The following is an 18,554-nucleotide window of genomic DNA, read 5'->3' as shown; positions in this document are numbered from 1 at the left end:
GGCCGTCCTAGCTTAGATTTCCTGGTCATCTTGGGACACTGCTGTACCATAGGAAACCACCACCACCAACATCTCTCTTCTTCAATATTTAAGCTGTGGGATTCTCTTCCTTGAAAGAAAGCTGGGAAGGAGAGGAGACAGAGATTCCTTTTTTTTTTTTTTTTTTTTTTAATTCTTTCCTAAGTGAGAGGAAGGGAGATAGACTCCCACATGTGCTCCAACCAGGATTCACCCGGCAACCCCCATCTGTGGCTCCCAACCGAGCTATTTTTAGCACTTGAGGCATAGGCTCCAGGGAGCCATCCTCAGCACCCGGGGTGGGGTGGGGGGGAATGCACTACAACCAATAAAGACAAAGTTGCAGGAGGGAAAGAGAGAGAGAGAAGGGGGAGGAGTGGTGGAGAAGCACGTGGTCGCTTCTCCTGTGTGCCCCCATGCGAAATCGAATCCCAGACATCCACAGGCCAGGCTGACACTCTTACCAATGAGCCAACTGGTCAGAGCCAAGAGGGAGGAATTCTGAGTGAGGTAAGAGGCCATGGAGAGAATACTGGAGCCAGGAAGAGACCGCAGTGAATAATGGCAGTGGGTGAATTATCTCTTGGTGTGTCCATGCCACTCCCTTGTTTACTAAAACTCTTGCCCTTTTGCTTTCTCTTTCTCTTCCACTTCGGTAGTGTGAGCTCCTGGCATTCACTTGAGTGTTGTGGGAAAGGTTAGAAAGAGGAGCAGGATGGTCCTAAGGGCTGGGATTATGGAAGGGCTCTCTGGAGCTTCTGCAGATGCATGGGAAACACAGGTAGAGCGGACACTTAGGAGATGCTGTGGGTCACTGTGAGCAGGCTTTGTGTAGAAGCAGCCCCTCAGCACAGCGTTTTTCAGAATGTTTCATCCTTTTGTGGGTCACGAAATCATTTTAGTGGAGTAAACCCTGCATTTAAATAAAAGAAAATAGCCTGACTTGTGGTGGCACAGTGGATGAGGCATCAGCCTGAAGTGCTGGGGTCACAGGTTCGAAACCCTGGGCTTTCCTGATCAAGGCATATAGGAGTTGATGCTTCCTGCTCCTGTCCTTCTCTCTCTCTCTCTCCCCCCCCTTTCTAAAAAAATGAATAAATATCTTTAGAAAAGAAAGAAAGAAAGAAAGAAAGAGAAAAATAGCCCTGACCAGAAATCTTGGTTACTGTTGTCTTGATATGCAAAGATTGTGGGTTTGATCCCTGGTTGGGGTGCACACAAAAACACATTGATGTTTCTGTCTGTCTCTCCTTTCCTCTCTTTCTAAAATCAAAAGAAGAAAGAAAAGAAAATAGAAGCTTAAGTGTCACATTATACTTAGTAAGGGTAAAGCATTGTTTTGTGTGTACTGTACTTGAGCACCGGATCCTGATGTCAAATACACCTCTACTTTAGGTAGGTCATGTAAAAAAATAAAATAAAAAAAAGGGAAAAATGCCTTAGGTCAGGGGCTTTGCTGTCCACTAGCCTGATTTATTTATTTATTTTTAATTTTAATTTTTTTTACAGGGACAGAGAGAGTCAGATAGAGGGATAGATAGGGACAGACAGACAGGAATGGAGAGAGATGAGAAGCATCAATCATCAGTTTTTCATTGCGACACCGTAGTTGTTCATTGATTGCTTTCTTTTTTTATTTATTTATTTTTTTAAAGATTTTATTTATTGACTTTAGAGAGAGAAAGGGAGGCAGGGGAGTAGGAAGCATCAAATTGCAGTAGTTGATTCTTGTATGTGCCCTGACCAGGCAAGCCCGGGGGTTTGATTTTTATTTTATTTTATTTATTCATTTTAGAAAGGAGAGAGAGAGAGAGAGAGAGGAGACAGAGAGAGAGAGAGAAAGGGGAGGAGCAGGAAGCATCAACTCCCATATGTGCCTTGACCAGGCAAGCCCAGGGTTTTGAACCAGCAACCTCAGCATTTCCAGGTCGACGCTTTATCCACTGCGCCAGCACAAGTCAGGCGATTGCTTTCTTATATGTGCCATGACTGCGGGCCTTCAGCAGACTGGTTAACCCCCCCCCCCCCCCCCCCCCCCCCCCCCCCCCGCTCAAGCCAGCGACCTTGGGTCCATGCTAGTGAGCTTTTTGCTCAAGCCAGATGAGCCCGCGCTCAAGCTGGCAACCCCGGGATCTCAAACCAGGGTCCTTCCGCATCCTAGTCCGAGGCTCTATCCACTGCGCCACTAGCCTGATTTAGAATCTTGACTCTGCCACTTGCATTAAAAAAAAGTTTATGTGTGAAATGAGGATATTATATTGATACCTACCTTGTATTTCATGATGATTAAATGAGAAAATGATGTGCTTATCACAGCTTGTGGCCCATGGTACATGCTTCAGTGGTGTTAGTGCCTGGTATTTCTTCCAACTCTGTTCAGTGATATCACAGTGGTAGCCGGAAATTGGCCATGGTGAGTTATTTATACATCATCGAAATCAGCAAATGTTACAAATCAGGGTTTTTGGTGTTTTTTTTTTCTCTTTTGGGAGCTGGTTGTCAAACATTTACGAATTCTTCAAGCCTGTGCAATTGAGATAGGTAGGGATTGAGCTGTACTTTATTGAGAATCAGGTTCGGAGGGGCAGGAGATGAATTTCTGGGCTTGGGGGCAAGTCCCCCGAAGGTATTTGTATTCTGTATCCATAGACTGGATGCTAATTATTTAACATTTATCAATCACTTACCAAGCACTGTCTTGAACAATAAAGACACTGTAAAATGTGCTTGCTGGAAGGTAAATTACACAATCTTAAATTCTGGTCATAAACCCTCAGGGAAACTTTTTGAGGTCCTTGTCTTGGGGCCATGGAGGAAGTAGAGTTAGATGCATTTGTATTACCTGGAAAGCATTATTTGAACGGAAATACTTGGCCCTACTTAATGGTTTAAGACTTGGCCTCTAAAGCAGGCTTTGTTGGTCGGGTCATCTCTGACAGGGCAAAACGAATTTAACATCTTTCTACCCGGTTAGTCAGTTTGTGTGGCCTCAATGAGGCGCAAGCTGCGCGTTGCCAAGTCTGTTGCTTAGCACTAGGTAGGGTTTCTCGCAAGCATTAGGCACTGAAATGGGGCAAAAGGACCCATCTTCCTGCCCTCAGAGAACTTACATTTCATTTTGGTCCAGCTTAAATGTCACAGCTGACCAAATGTTCCCATTTGTCGGGCTCTTTTGCATTTTATAGTTTTATAAAGTATATAGGTAGAGGGGGGGAAAGTGACTTGCCCAAGGGCACACAGCTTGTGGGCTGGACAGCTTCAAGCTTTGCAAACAAGCTGGTGTAAGTCGGGATAGCGGCTTACCGCCCCATCCTGAAAACAGGATGGAGGTGCCGTCTTCCTTCCCCCACGAAGAGAGGTGCCCCAGCCTTGTCCCAGGCCGCAGAACCGGGGATGGATATATTTATGGGTCCCAACATTAACTACAAGGCCTGCACTTTTGGGGACTGCGAACAGTTCTTCGCAGAGAAGGGAAGCCGCTCCGCCACCACGTGATGCATCCTCCCGGGGTCCAGCGCGCAGCCCGGCGAGGCCCCGCCTCTCAGGCCTCCGCGCGCCGTAGCGCGCAAATGTCCCGGGTCGCGCTGGAGAAGGGGAAAGCGGGGGAGGGGAGCACGGCGCGGGGGGGCCGGCCTCGTACGTCGCCGCGTTCCTTCCTCCCGCCTCTTCAGCAAGCCCTGTGTCTCCTCGCCGAGGCTCCACCCCCTCGGCCCGGCGCCCCAGCCTATGGCGGAGCGGCGCGAGCCTCTCCGGCTGGGGGCGGGGCATGCGCGCGGGGCCTGGCGCGCCTGCGCCCTGCCGCCCGCCCCTCGCCGCGAGGAGGAGGAGGTGGAGGAGGAGGCGGCTCGGGGAGAACCAGCAGCGAGCTAGAGCGCGGAGCGTGAGTGAAGGAGCCCAGCCGCTCGCACGCCCGCCCGCCGCCGCCGCCGCCTCCCCTCCGTAAGCAGGAGCCCGGGCCGGGCCCGGCACGCCGCCCCAGCCCCTCCCTCGTCCGCAGGCTGCGAGGGCAGCGGGTGTGAGCCAGGGGGAGGGAGAGCGAGCGGGCGCTGGAAGGAGGCGGCCGGACCCAGCGAGCGCCCGCGCGTCTGGCGTGAGGGGAAGCCGCTGCCCGCCCCCTTTGCCTTCCCTTCTCTCCCCCTCCCCGCTCCCCCCCCGACCGCGGAGCAGCACCATGTCGGCGCCGGCGGCCAAAGTCAGTAAAAAGGAGCTCAACTCCAACCACGACGGGGCCGACGAGACCTCAGGTGAGGAGCAGGCGAGGCGGGGGCCGGCCCGCGCCGCCATCTTCGCCGCCCGGCCGGCCCGCAGGCCGCCGGCGGGGCTCGGGGTCGCGGGCGGACGGGCCGGCGGACGGCTCGGCGCCCTTTTTGTGCGCGCGGGGCCGGGCGGGCGGCGGGCGGCGCGGCGGGGCGGGGGCGCCGGGCCTGGGCCGCGCGGGCGGAGGAGACCCCCCCTTCCTCTCCCCCCTCCCTCGCTCTCCTCCCCCTCCCTCCCTCCCGAGCAGCCTCTCTTTATTGTGCTCCGCCATGATGCCTCGCTCCCATCCGCCGCCGTCGCCGCCACATGGTGCGGCCGGCCGCGGCCCCGCGCCCGGGCCTCGGCGCGGCTCCCTCGGCGCGGCCGGCCCGCGGGCGGCGCCCCCGGCCCCGCACCTGGAGGCCGGCCCCGGCGCGGCCCGCCGCCTCGAGCCCGGACGGGGTGGGCGCGCGGGGGAGCACGCGGCCGGCCGCGCGCGGGGCCCGGGCCGCCTCGGAGGATGCTCCGGCATCCCCGGGCGCCCCCCACGTGGGCCGGCCTGCCCCGCGCGCCAGCTCTTTGGGAAGCCTGGCGCGGCGGCCGTGGCGGCGGAGGGGCTTTACAATTGCTTGCCGAAAACCTGCCTTTTCCGGCGAGGCTTTCTCGGCAGGGGGGCTGCGAACCCCGGGATGCTTACCGGAAATGGGCCGCGCGTCCAGGCCCCTGCACGCCCACTTAGCTCGTAGGTTTTGCCGTCTCTGCCGGACAAAAGGGCACCTTTTGCATAGCACTCTCCCCGTACCTCTCTTTTCTGTGGCTAGTAGTTTTCTGACTTAATGCTCGGTTCCCTGTGAGTGTGCCCCAAGATCGCGTTGGGCCGCATTTGAGATCAGTCCGCCTGAAATTGGGTTAGAGGGGTGAGAAATGTCAGATACGCATCTGGGGGTTCGTTTTTTAAGTAGATAAAGCCGAGTGTTTACGATAGCGGGGTAGTTTTGGGACCCTTCTCTGTCGTAGTAGGCGTGTCTGGTGTTTTAATTGTAGGTACTGTCATTTTCATCTTTCTAGAAAGAGTGATTAAACCATTGATATCGGTGGTGTCTTGGTTTTTAAATCTTAGGTTAATTTTGTATTCTGGTTAACAGCTGGTACTAGTGTGTTACAGGTATATAATATAAAGAAGAATCGCTTAAGGTTTTCTGAATTAGGTTTATTCATTTTTTATAATAGAAACTTTAATAACCGTTCTTTTTTGTAATGTAACTCTCAAAGTGCTGCAAACATTTTGAATAGCCTAGCAGATGGCATGATTTGTGAGTAGTCTTTGAATTAAGTAGTTTGTCAGCTTTGTGCTTGAACACGTGGAGGCCATGCCTTGTAGGCACTATCTTTTGGTTTTACAAGCAGCTAAATGATACAACTTACCAGACAGTGTTAACTTCAGGAAAGCTTGTTTAAACGTATTTTCTAAGAAGTATTGAGTTTTATGCACCGTTTTCTTGCAGAAAAAGAACAGCAAGAAGCAATTGAACATATTGATGAAGTACAAAATGAAATAGACAGGTAAAAGTTTTTCTCAATCTACTTTGGAGAAGTTTTCTGAAATGTACCTTATGGTCTGTCTGGTCATCTTTGAAACTGGTCAAATGTGTGTCCACTAAGTAGAGGTGGTTACAACCTATTTGGAAATAAGTGTCAGTGTTATTTTTCAGTGAAATATTTGTAGTCAAAAAAGCTTTTGATGAAAGTACATTGACCTGATAAAAGATTGGGTTTGCTTACAAAGGGTACAAGTTGAATTGTAGCGCATGGACTTGTGACAGTTGCACATTATGGCATCATTGTTGCTCTGACTTTCCATTTAAATGTTACTTTATTAGCAGTCTTTTTCCTGTTGAGGGAGACAGAATTGAAGTAAGCCTGGTAGTAGAGTAATTGAAGTAAATATACAGTGTTGCCAAAATTCGTAGTATGGGCACTTTGGTTTAAAAACTTGTTGAATACATCGCAGATCAAATTTACATCTTAGTTTTTACTTAAGTTTATAGGTTAAAAATCTAGATGACATTATTATAAATAGGCACTTTGCATTGTTTTAAAGATTTTTGTATTTCTTAAAGTACTGTCATTGTCAATGTGTATTTTCATTTGCTTCAGACTTAATGAGCAAGCCAGTGAGGAGATTTTGAAAGTAGAACAGAAATATAACAAACTCCGCCAACCATTTTTTCAGAAGAGGTCAGAATTGATCGCCAAAATCCCAAATTTTTGGGTAACAACATTTGTCAACCATCCACAAGGTATGTTATGTCAGAGTATTGTTAATTGCGTGTGGGGTGTCTACTTGTTAAGGTTGAGAGGAACCTTGGTTGAGGATTTAGTCCAAAATGTTGGTTAAACACAGAGGTAGAAACAGGCAGGGGATTGTAATAATGTTTTCTATCTATTTTAAAGAACCTGTATTCTGAGGATTTTCTTTAATTTGTTAAAAAGATAGTGTTAGCTCTGATACTCTGAGCCATTTGGTTTTCAGTTAATAATGTATTTATGAAACCAGAAATGGCCACTAAATTTGGGGAAAATTTTAAAGTACTTTTTATAGGCACTTAAGTTGCTGCTTAATCCTTGTCTTTAACATTCTCTTGACCTATAATTTGCTGGTCTAGTGTCTGCACTGCTTGGGGAAGAGGATGAAGAGGCGCTGCATTATTTGACAAGAGTTGAAGTGACAGAATTTGAAGATATTAAATCAGGTTACAGAATAGATTTTGTGAGTATCAGTAACTCTTGTTTGCTACCATGGAAATGGTAGCTCAAGTTTTGGTTAGAAAGAGCTGTTTGTATTGATTTCTAATCTTCTAATCATTTATTATAGTATTTTGATGAAAATCCTTACTTCGAAAATAAAGTTCTCTCCAAAGAATTCCATCTGAATGAGAGTGGTGATCCATCTTCAAAGTCCACTGAAATCAAATGGAAATCTGGAAAGGTATTTGAATAATTATTGGGGGAAACTGTTTTGTATATTTTGGTTTAGTTGAATCATTTACTAATTTTTGGCTCTTTGATAGTGTTTTGTTGTGTTTTTTTTTTTTGCAAACTCTTAAAATATTTCAAAAAAAGAACTTTAGTGTGTTCAAGTCAAACAGTGAATGTTCTTAAAGAAATGGACTAGTTTTTAGATGGTTTCAATTGGTGACCAAGGTCTTTAAATGGCATGCAGATTTCCAAAATCCCATTTATAGGTGTATTTTCTTAGCGTGTGTCTATTTAATTTTACTTGTTTTAGAAAGAGGAGAAGGGAGAGAGAGAGAGAGAAACATTGATTAGTGATTATATTTACACTTTAATTGGTTGATTCTAGTAAGTGCTGTACCCGGGGATTAAACCCACAACTTTGGTGTTTGGGGATGATGCTCTAACCACCTGAGCTATCTAGCCAGGGGCATATGGGCATATTTTACTTAATTTTTTATGTGTTTTATTTATTTACTTACTCAGTGAGAGGCTTGGAGGCAGAGACAGACTGCCATATGCACCTGGACTGGGATCCACCTGGCAAGCCCACTAGGGGGCGATGCTCTGCCCATGTGGGGCTGCTGCTCCATTGCTGTTACTTCAGTGCTGAGACAAGGCCATGGAGCCATCCTCAATGCCCAGGGCCAAATTGCTCGAATCATTTGAAGCTGCGGAACAGAGGATGGGGAAGGGGAGAGGTGGAGAAGTAGATGGGTGCTTTTCCTGTGTGCCCTGACTGGGAATTGAACACAGGACTTACACATGCTGGTCTGACACTCTACTGCTGAGCCAAACCTGACAGGGCCAGGGCCATATTTTAAATTACACTTTCAGACTGGTTGTTAAAAGTAGAACTAATTTTATGAAAAAGCCAAGTTTAGATGGTACCTTTTTAGGAAAAGTTTGTCATAAAAACTTGGAACAGTCTTTGTAGGTTTAGAATTCTAGGGAGTATAGGTATAAAGAGCCTATATAAAAAATTCTTCCATTTCCATTTAGGATTTGACGAAACGTTCAAGTCAAACGCAGAATAAAGCCAGCAGAAAGAGACAGCATGAGGAACCAGAGAGCTTCTTTACCTGGTTTACTGACCATTCTGATGCAGGTGCTGATGAATTAGGAGAAGTCATCAAAGATGATATTTGGCCAAATCCATTACAGTACTACTTGGTAAGTTGAGAATGTTTTGTATTTTTTGTTGTTGTTGTTGATTGTTTGTTTTTTGTATTTTTCTGAAGTTGGAAATGGGGAGGCAGTCAGTCAGACTCCCTCATGCGCCCTACAGCCCTACCGGGATCCACCAGGCATGCCCACCAGGGGGCGATGCTCCGCCCATCTGGGGCGCCTCTCCGCTGTGACCAGAGCCACCCCAGCGCCCTAGGCAGAGGCCATGGAGCCATCCTCAGCGCCCAGGCCATCCCCTGCTCCAGTGGAGCCCCAGCTGCGGGAGGGGAAGAGAGAGAGAGAGAGAGGAAGGAGAAGGGGAGGAGTGGAGAAGCAGATGGATGCTTCGCCTATGTGCCGTGGCCGGGATTTTAACTCGGGACTCCTGCACGCCAGACCGACGCTCCACCACTGAGCCAACCAGCCAGGGCTGAGAAATATTTTTTTTTTATTCAAAGTTACATTTGTTTCATTTGTTAGAAAATTCTTTTTTTATTTTTAATTTACTGTGTTGACATGACCAGTGACCCACTCAGTGTACTCCCCCTGCCCCTGACAATGACTTCTTAATGTAATTTGGGTGGTTTTTTTTTTAGGTTCCTGACATGGATGATGAAGAAGGGGAAGGAGAAGAAGATGATGATGATGATGAAGAAGAAGAAGGGTTGGAAGATATTGATGAAGAAGGGGATGAGGATGAAGGTGAAGAAGATGAAGATGATGATGAGGGGGAGGAAGGAGAGGTAAAAGAAAATTTGGTGAAGTCCAGAAAGATAATCTTTATAGAATTCACCATGTTACTTTGGAGGTTATACATCTTTTAAGATGGAACTGACTCAGTATCTAATTATCTTATAAAAAAGATAAGCTATTTTGTTGCCCAATATTGAAAGAGTTGGGTTTTTTATTTCTTGATTTTTTTTGAGAGAAAAGCATTGATTTGTTCCACTTATTCTTGCCTTAATCGATTGATTCTTGTATGTGCCCTGACTGGGGATTAAAGCCAAAACTTAGGTATTTTGGGATGACACTTCAACCAACTGAGCTACTTGGCCAGGGCCATTGAAAGAAATTTTGATAAGTATCAGCGATTTAACTAGGTGTCTTTTGTGGTTGTGTTTTTTGTTGTGTGGGTTTTTTTTGTTGTTTGTTTTTGTATTTTTCTGAAGTGAGAAGTGGGAGGTTTCAGACAGACAGGCTCCCACATGCGCCCAACCAGAATTCACCAGGGAGCGAAGCTCAGCCCATTTGTTCTGCTGCAAATGGGGCCATTCTAGCGCCTGAGGCAGAAGCCATGGAGCCATCCTCAGTGCCCTGGCCAACTTTGCTCCCATGGAGCCTTGGCTGTAGGAGAGGAAGAGAGAGATACAGTAGAGAGAGAAAGGAGAGGGGGAAGGGTGGAGAAGCAGATGGGCGCTTCTCCTGTGTGTTCTGGCTGGGGATTGAACCTGAGACTTTTACATGCTGGGCCGATGCTCTACTGCTTAGCCAGCCGTCCGGGGCCGTGGTTTTGTTTTTTAAAGTGGTCAGTTACACATTTTTCTTACCTTTTGTGTGTGTGTGTGTTGAGGGGTTTAGATTTTATTGATATTTAGAGTAGAGAGATAGAAGGTGGGGTGGGACACATCAACTCGTAGTTGCTTCTTGTATATGTCTTGACCAGGCAAGACCAGGGTTTAGAACTGGTGACCTCAGCGTTCCAGGTGAACACTTGATCCACTGCGCCTCCATATGTCAGCTGTGTTTAGTTTTTATGACGACTCAATCTTGTCCTTACCTAACCAGTCCTTCGTGAATGTGATAGGGATAATGCAGCTGGTCAAATTCTGAGACATCTCCCAAATAACAACTTTGCACTTTAATTATTTAAAAATTTTTGAGAGATTTTAGAGAGGAAGGAAAAGTAAGAAAGAGATAAGAAACAAGAATATAGAGCTTGACCTGTGGTGGTGCAGTGGATAAAACGTTGACCTGGAACACTGAGGTCACGGTTCGAAACCCTGGGCTTGCCCAGTCGAGGCACACATGGGAGTTGATACTTCCTGCTCCTCCCTACCCCCAAATGAAAACAACAACAAAAACCAGACAGGAATATAAATCTGTTTCTTTGTGTGCCGACCAAGGGATCAAACTGGCAACCTCAGAGCTTCAGGACAAAGCCTAACTAACTGAGCCATCCGGCCAGCACTGATTACTTGCTTTAGACACACTAAAATTCTGACAGATTGGATTTGGTTTGGATAATTTGGTCTAGAAGACATGCAGCTATTTGGTTAGTGCTATAAGTTAAATTGTCTGAAATAACATCACTGGGTCTTCAGCTGGTGTTTTGTTTGATGCATAGTTTGTGATATATAGGCTCATAAAATTAGATGTTCTAGTAGCATGTCCTATTCTGTGGAATCCATTATAGTGCCTGTGAATGTTGGGGAATGACTTTAGAATTAACTTGAAAGGAGTAACCCTAACTGCCCACTTTTTCTTACAGGAAGATGAAGGAGAAGATGACTAATGGAACACTGATGGATTCCAACCCCCTTTTTTAATTTTCTCCAGTCCCTGGGAGCAAGTTGCAGTCTTTTTTTTTTCCCCCCCTCTTGTGCTCAGTCGCCCTGTTTTTTTGAGGTCTCTTTTCTCTCTTTTACACACCATGGTTCTCACCTTATTTGGGGAGGGGAATGTACCTTAAGCGAATACAGTGGGAAAAGAATCTCTGCCACTTTCTGTTCCAAATTCATTTTTATCCCTTCCTGTCTCAACAAAAACTTCATAAAATCAACACCACCGTGCTCTGTGGGAAAAAAGAAAAACCTTCCGCTCCCTTAGCTCTGCTGGAAGCTGGAGGGTGCTAGGCCCCTGTGTAGTAGTGCATAGAATTCTAGCTTTTTTCCTCCTTTCTCTGTATATTGGGCTCAGAGATTACACTGTGTCTCTATGTGAATATGGACAGTTAGCATTTACCAACATGTATCTGTCTACTTTCTCTTGTTTAAAAAAAGAAAAAAAAACTAAAAAAATGGGGGGGGGTTATAGAAGGTCAGCAAAGGGTGGGTTTGAGATGTTTGGGTGGGTTAAGTGGGCATTTTGACAACATGGCTTCTCCTTTGGCATGTTTAATTGTGATGTTTAACGGACATCCTTGCAGTTTAAGATGACACTTTTAAAATAAAATTCTCTCCTAATGATGACTTGAGCCCTGCCACTCGATGGGAGAATCAGCAGAACCTGTAGGATCTTATTCAGAATTGACATTGCTCTATTGTAATTTTGTTCCTGTTTATTTTTAAATTTTCTTTTTGTTTCACTGGAAAGGAAAGATGATGCTCAGTTTTAAACGTTCAAAGTGTACAAGTTGCTTTGTTACAATAAAACTAAATGTGTACACAAAGGGTTTGATGCTTTTCTCTCAGTACAGATTTCAAGTTTGACTTGTGTAACATACTGTCAAACTTGGTTAGCCTAACTCCATATTTTTTTATACGCACTTTGCAGGATGACCTCAGGGCTATGTAGACTGAGTAAAGGGATTTGAATCAATGTATTAATGTCTCCATAGCTGGGAAACATCATGAGTACAATTTACTATCAATTTTAAATCATTTGGGATACCAGATTGCTCAAAACTCAGTTCTGAGTATGTTGTACCCTTTATTTTGTATTTGAAATTGGCATTTAAAAAAATGGGTCTGTATTTACCTGGATAGAACAATAGTGCCTGCCACCACCATCAGACAGACCTGGTGCTCTACTGCCGAGTTACACAATGGGGCTATTGCTGGCGAGTCTCTATTGGCACTATAAAATGGCCGAGAAGACAGGCTCAGAGTAAGAAGCTCGTATTGGTGGTTAAGAAACTCAGGAGTACTTTTGTTTCTAAGTACCAGCTATTTAGTGTATTGTTCTCAAATAAGACCCTTCTGTGCGATTCTGGGCGAGATGTGGGACTGTGCTCCGTCTGCTCAATGCCACTGTGCAGGGAACAACATTTTGAGAAGCTACCTAATGCCTAAGCTTTTTAATGCTGTAAAATATAGTAGCTGAAATTAAATGCCACTTAACTTTCTCAGAGATGGATTAATGGACAGCCTGGTCAGATTCAAAGCTCTTTGATGTATAAAACTTTATAAATGGAACTATCCCATCAATAGGCAAAGTGTAATGGAAACCTATCTAGATGGATAGTATGTAATTTCTGCACAGGTCTCTGTTTAGTAAATACATCACTGTATACTGGTCAGGAATCTTGCTCCAATAAAGGAACATAAAGATTTTTTTTTTGACTGGGGTCATTGTCCTTGTCTTGTAGAGAAGTGTTTCTTGCTTTTGGGTTTAGATGGTGAGTTTTTGTTTTGTTGTGTTCATCGTTATGGGAAAGTGTGGGAAGTCTTAAGAATAGCACAGGTAACGTACACCAAAAGGTATACATAAGACATACAAAATACTCTTATAAGTGAAACAGTAAGTTCCTGAGAGGGGGGGAATCACTTGAGTTAATACACACTGAAGAAGCCTGTGATTATTGTTTCACAAAGTTACAGCTTGCCAAAGTGGTTTTTATGTGCTGGTGAGATCCTGGCACTGTTAGGTTATAGGTCACCTGAGATAAGAGTTATTTTTACATGTGGTTTGTTTTTTTTTTTAATTTATTTTAGAGAGGAGGGGGGAGATAGAGAGAAGTGGGAGGAGCAGGAAGCATCAACTCCTATATGTGCCTTGACCAGGCAAGCCAGGGTTTTGAACCGGCAACCTCAGTGTTTCCAGGTTAACGCTTTATTCACTGCGCCACCACAGGTCAGGCAAGAGTTATTTTTTTAATTGATTTTAGAGGGTAATTTGTTCCACTTATTTATACATTCATTGATTGATTCTTGTATTGTGCCCTAGTGGGTCAAACCTGCAACTTGGTGTATTAAGACAGTGCTCTAACCATCTGAGCTACCCATCCAGGGCCGAAATAGGATTTTATGAGATTTTACTTTGGGAATGTGGTAAAAGATATTTTTCTAAAAGTAATTTCCTTCTAACTAGTGAGATGGCCCTTCAGATCCTCCCCCTGTGCCTGCAAATCTTGCAAGAGTGCTGGCTAGGCTTTGAAACCGAAGTGGCAACCTTTATATGCTGGAAAGTGGTTACAGAGTAGCTAGTGTGTGTTGTGAACTCCCAATTACAAGGGGAGTTCTGAGGCTGGCCCTTGGGCAAGTATATATTGGAAAATGCTAGATGAAGGACTCAAAGCTCCTTTGATACAAGGATATTTAAAAAGATGAGCAAATAGCTGTTTAATTTGGGACAAGGACATCCTCTTTCCAAGCTGTAATATGCTCAGTTTATGAGGGTAACTTATAGTGAATTCGGGCATAACAGACAGTAGCTTGTTATGGCTTTAATTTCAGAATCTTAAGGGTGTTCTATTTTAGATCCTCTCCAGTTGAAAGTAACATTGGCCTGACCTGTGGTGGCGCAGTGGATAAAGTATCAACCTGGAAATGCTGAGGTTGCCGGTTCGAAACCCTGGGCTTGCCTGGTCAAGGCACATATGGGAGTTGATGCTTCCAGCTCCTCCCCCCTGCCTCTCCTCTCTCTCTCTCCCTCTCTCTCTATAAAATAAATAAATAAAATTTTTTTAAAAAAAGAAAGTAACATTGGTTTCTCCAATGATGTCCTGGCTTCTAAAAGATTGAGCTATTCCCTGACCTTTATGACAGGCCCTTAGTAGTTCACCCAACTCTGGCTCTAAATTGGAGTTTAGCCTGACCTGTGGTGGCACAGTGGATAGAAGTGTTGACCTGGAATGCTGAGATCACTGGTTCGAAACCCTGGGCTTGCCTGTGAAGTCACACAAAAGAAGCAACTACTATGAATTGATGCTTCTGATTTCTCTCTCCCCCCTCTCTTGTCTCTAAAATCAATAAATATAATCTTTAAAAAATAAGATGTAGTCTGACCTGTGGTGGCGCAGTGGATAAAGTGTCAACCTGGAAACGCCGCCGAGGTTGCGGGTTCAAAACCCTGGGCTTTCCTGGTCAAGGCACATATGGGAGTTAATGCTTCCTGCTCCTCCCCCCTTCTCTCTCCTCTCTATAATGAATAAATAAAATCTTTTTTAAAAAGTAAGATGTAAAGGATCCACTGAGGACTAGGCTGACAAATTTGCTTTACATCTGGCCACATAAGTTAGTTTGGATATAAAACGTATGAGTTTTTTGCCTCGGGAATTTGGGGTACCTTTTGGGCTTCAGAGGGTTACCTGACCTGAATTGGTCTGGAAGTCTTTATCATTACTGCCTTTTTTTTTTTTTTTTTTTCATTTTTCTGAAGCTGGAAACAGGGACAGACAGACTCCCGCATGCGCCCGACCAGGATCCACCCGGCACGCCCACCAGGGGGCGACGCTCTGCCCATCCTGGGCGTTGCCATGTTGCGACCCTCCTGGGTGTCGCCATATTGCGACCAGAGCCACTCTAGCGCCTGGGGCAGAGGCCACAGAGCCATCCCCAGCGCCCGGGCCATCTTTTGCTCCAATGGAGCCTTGGCTGCGGGAGGGGAAGAGAGAGACAGAGAGGAAGGCGCGGCGGAGGGGTGGAGAAGCAAATGGGCGCTTCTCCTATGTGCCCTGGCTGGGAATCGAACCCGGGTCCTCCGCACGCTAGGCCGACGCTCTACCGCTGAGCCAACCGGCCAGGGCCTCATTACTGCTTTTTAACACAAGTGGTTTCATGGTTTCAACTTGGTCCCAGAAAGAGATTTGGGTTCTCTGCCCTTTTCAATTTCTCTATGAACTCTGGCTATTTTTTTTTTAATTTTTATTTATTTATTCATTTTTAGAGAGGAGAGAGAGAGAGAGAGAGAGAGAAGGGGGGAGGAGCTGGAAGCATCAACTCCCATATGTGTCTTGACCAGGCAAGCCCAGGGTTTGAACCAGCGACCTCAGCATTTCCAGGTCGACGCTTTATCCACTGCGCCACCACAGGTCAGGCAACTCTGGCTATTAAAGAATGAAATTCTGTTACACATATTAAAGACTGCGGGTTTTATGATTAGAACAGGAATAGAACTTTTTAAAAGGAGGGTGGTGTGCCAACTTCATTAGTTGGTGACATTGTGTGTTCAGATACTACCCAAGGAAGGCAAATGTAAATGTAGATGAATTGATAGCAAAGCCAAGAATAAAGGGGATCCCAGCCAGGTGGTACCTCGGTTAAAGTGTCCCAAACACCAAGGTTACAGATTCAATATGTATCAGGGCACATAAAAGAATAGATGTGACGACCCGGGTTCGATTCCCGGCCAGGGCACATAGGAGAAGCGCCCATTTGCTTCTCCACCCCTCCGCCGCGCTTTCCTCTCTGTCTCTCTCTTCCCCTCCCGCAGCCAAGGCTCCATTGGAGCAAAGATGGCCCGGGCGCTGGGCATGGCTCTGTGGCCTCTGCCTCAGGCGCTAGAGTGGCTCTGGTCGCAATATGGCGACGCCCAGGATGGGCAGAGCATCGCCCCCTGGTGGGCAGAGCACCGCCCCTGGTGGGCGTGCCGGGTGGATCCCGGTCGGGCGCATGCGGGAGTCTGTCTGACTGTCTCTCCCTGTTTCCAGCTTCAGAAAAATGAAAAAAAAAAAAAAAAAAGAAAAAAAAAAGAATGGATGTGACCAGTCATTTCCCATGAGTCGGTCCCTTGTGCTGGATGGAATCCTGGGAGAAGAGAAGTTCTATTTCCGTTGGAGAGCTGAGGGGCTGTGATATGAACTTGTGACTGTTGGTGCTCATCTGGCTTCCTTAAAGGCAAAGCTCACCTGACCGACAGTAGCACAGAGGGAAGATAAGGCTAAGCCAAGAGGTCAGAAGAGGAGACTCCTGACATCAATGAGCACCCAATACCCAGCGGTCTAATAAGAATTTCAAGATACTACTTGACAACATGACATTTTAAAGTGAATATCTAAAATTCCTAATTGGAAATTGAAATAGTCATGAAGAATAAAAAGGAATATAAAGACTTGTAAAAAAAAATGACCACTAAATAAGTGGAACGACAAATTGATGTTTCCAAAATCAATTTGTCGATTCACTTATTTATTTATTTTTTGTATTTTTCTGAAGCTGGAAACGGGGAGAGACAGACAGACTCCCGCATGAGCCCGACTGGGATCCACCCGGCACGCCCACCAGGGGGCGATGCTCTGCCCCTCCAGGGCGTCGCTCTGTTGCGACCAGAGCCACTCTAGCGCCTGGGGCAGAAGCCAAGGAGCCATCCCCAGCACCCAGCACCCGGGCCATCTTTGCTCCAATGGAGCCTCGCTGCGGGAGGGAAAGAGAGAGAGAGAGGAAGGAGAGGGGGAGGAGTGAAGAAGCAGATGGGCACTTCTGTGTGCCCTGGCCGGGAATCGAACCCGGGACTTCTGCACGCCAGGCCAACGCTCTACCACTGAGCCAACCGGCCAGGGCCCAATTCACTTATTTAATGGTCTTTTTTTTTTTTTTTTTTTTTTTTTCTTTTCATTTTTCTGAAGCTGGAAACAGGGAGACAGTCAGACAGACTCCCGCATGCGCCCGACCGGGATCCACCCGGCACGCCCACCATGGGGCGATGCTCTGCCCACCAGGGGGCGATGCTCTGCCCATCCTGGGCGTCGCCATATTGCGACCAGAGCCACTCTAGCGCCTGAGGCAGAGGCCATAGAGCCGCCCCCAGCGCCCGGGCCATCTTTGCTCCAATGGAGCCTTGGCTGCGGGAGGGGAAGAGAGAGACAGAGAGGAAAGCGCGGCGGAGGGGTGGAGAAGCAAATGGGCGCTTCTCCTGTGTGCCCTGGCCGGGAATCGAGCCCGGGTCCTCCGCACGCTAGGCCGACGCTCTACCGCTGAGCCAACCGGCCAGGGCTAATGGTCATTTTTTATATGTGCCTTGACCAGGAAAAGGAAAGATACTTCCTTATATACCCTGCTAGGAATTTAGGTTCCTTTTGGGTTGATAGGTGTACAGTTTAACAGCTGGAGACTTGGTTTGCACTGCTCATTATATGATGGATGTTGAATGTACACTTTAATTTTGCTAAGAATTAAAATTTCATGAATTATCACTCATGGACATACAGTGCAGCTATCTGGTCAGACTTCCAACAGGTTTCCCCATAGATTTGTCCAGCCTGGAGTTCATTAAAAAGATGGATTCGCCTGACCTGTGGTGGCGCAATGGATAAAGCGTCGACCTGTAAACGCTGAGGTCGCCGGTTCGAAACCCTGGGCTTGCCTGGTCAAGGCACATATGGGAGTTGATGCTTCCTGCTCCTCCCCCCTTCTCTCTCTGTCTCTCTCCTCTCTCTCCCTCTCTCCTTTCTAAAATGAATAAATAAAAAATTAAAAAAAAAAAAAAAAGATGGATTCTACTTCTGAACTTTCCCTTAGTGGTAAGTTAAAAGCAAATTTTGAAAATAAATTTGAGTTCTTCAACATAGGTCAGCTTCCTGGTTGCAAGAGTGGATATGCTCCTTAGGATGGGAAATACAATAGAACACCCTTTTCAAATGGGAAGATTTGCTAGTTTGATCTGATCCCCGTCCCCCCCCCCCCCCCAGCCTAAGACCTGCAGTCAGAAGCTGATAGTCTGCTTCTTGATTACATTCAGCTCAGGATAGCATAGCTTAATATATTGTAGCTCCATTTAAAAGAGCTCTGCTATGTGTTCAAGTCGATCTCTCAACAGCTCCCTCATATGTAAATCCCCAAGTGTCCCCGCTTGTCTCTGATTATGAAGTGTAGGTGTGTCCCACACTGACCCAAGTTGCCTTTGCATTTGGTCATGCCTCTTGGTTGATTTCCTATTGTAGGGCAGTTACCCGGAATTGTCCATGGCTTGCCAATTTTACCTTTTTCAGTCCATTGTGAGGCAGGTGTTCAGAGCAAGGTGGAATTGACATGGTTCCCCCTATTAAAAGCGCACTGGAGGAGGATGCCTATTCCAAGTCAGCAAATAGGCTACCTTCAATATTCGGCCCATAACTTCTGACCTGTGAGACATGGCTCGTCGTGAAGCCCTGGCGCAAGGTGCAGGTAAGCACAGGGTCCCAGAAGTAGCTAGACAGCCCTAGGCTAGGTGGTCAAGAGCCCAGATTTTCTATGCGGGCAAGC

At 46.4% G+C, this 18,554-nt stretch overlaps 1 protein-coding gene across 2 annotated transcripts; it reads left to right on the top strand.

Annotated features, from left to right (window-relative positions):
* The first annotated feature begins 3,809 nt into the window (after positions 1-3,809).
* Positions 3,810-9,275, top strand: SET (SET nuclear proto-oncogene). Of its 2 annotated transcripts, none has more exons than XM_066256027.1 (7): positions 3,810-4,262; positions 5,760-5,817; positions 6,412-6,554; positions 6,921-7,024; positions 7,130-7,243; positions 8,272-8,442; positions 9,033-9,275. In XM_066256027.1, exons 1-7 carry the CDS (start codon positions 4,190-4,192, stop codon positions 9,258-9,260), a joined length of 891 nt encoding a protein of 296 aa, XP_066112124.1. In that variant the 5' UTR covers positions 3,810-4,189; the 3' UTR covers positions 9,261-9,275. The 2 variants fall into 2 exon arrangements, with proteins under 2 accessions (XP_066112124.1, XP_066112123.1); XM_066256026.1 differs by lacking the exon at positions 3,810-4,262 and adding an exon at positions 4,581-4,996.
* The last annotated feature ends 9,279 nt before the right edge of the window (positions 9,276-18,554 follow it).

This window comes from Saccopteryx bilineata, chromosome 2 (assembly GCF_036850765.1).
Source record: "Saccopteryx bilineata isolate mSacBil1 chromosome 2, mSacBil1_pri_phased_curated, whole genome shotgun sequence".
Classification (NCBI taxonomy): Eukaryota; Metazoa; Chordata; class Mammalia; order Chiroptera; family Emballonuridae; genus Saccopteryx; species Saccopteryx bilineata.
The sequence above is the reverse complement of the archived record's forward strand: the minus strand, read 5'-3'. Positions and strand labels throughout refer to the sequence as shown.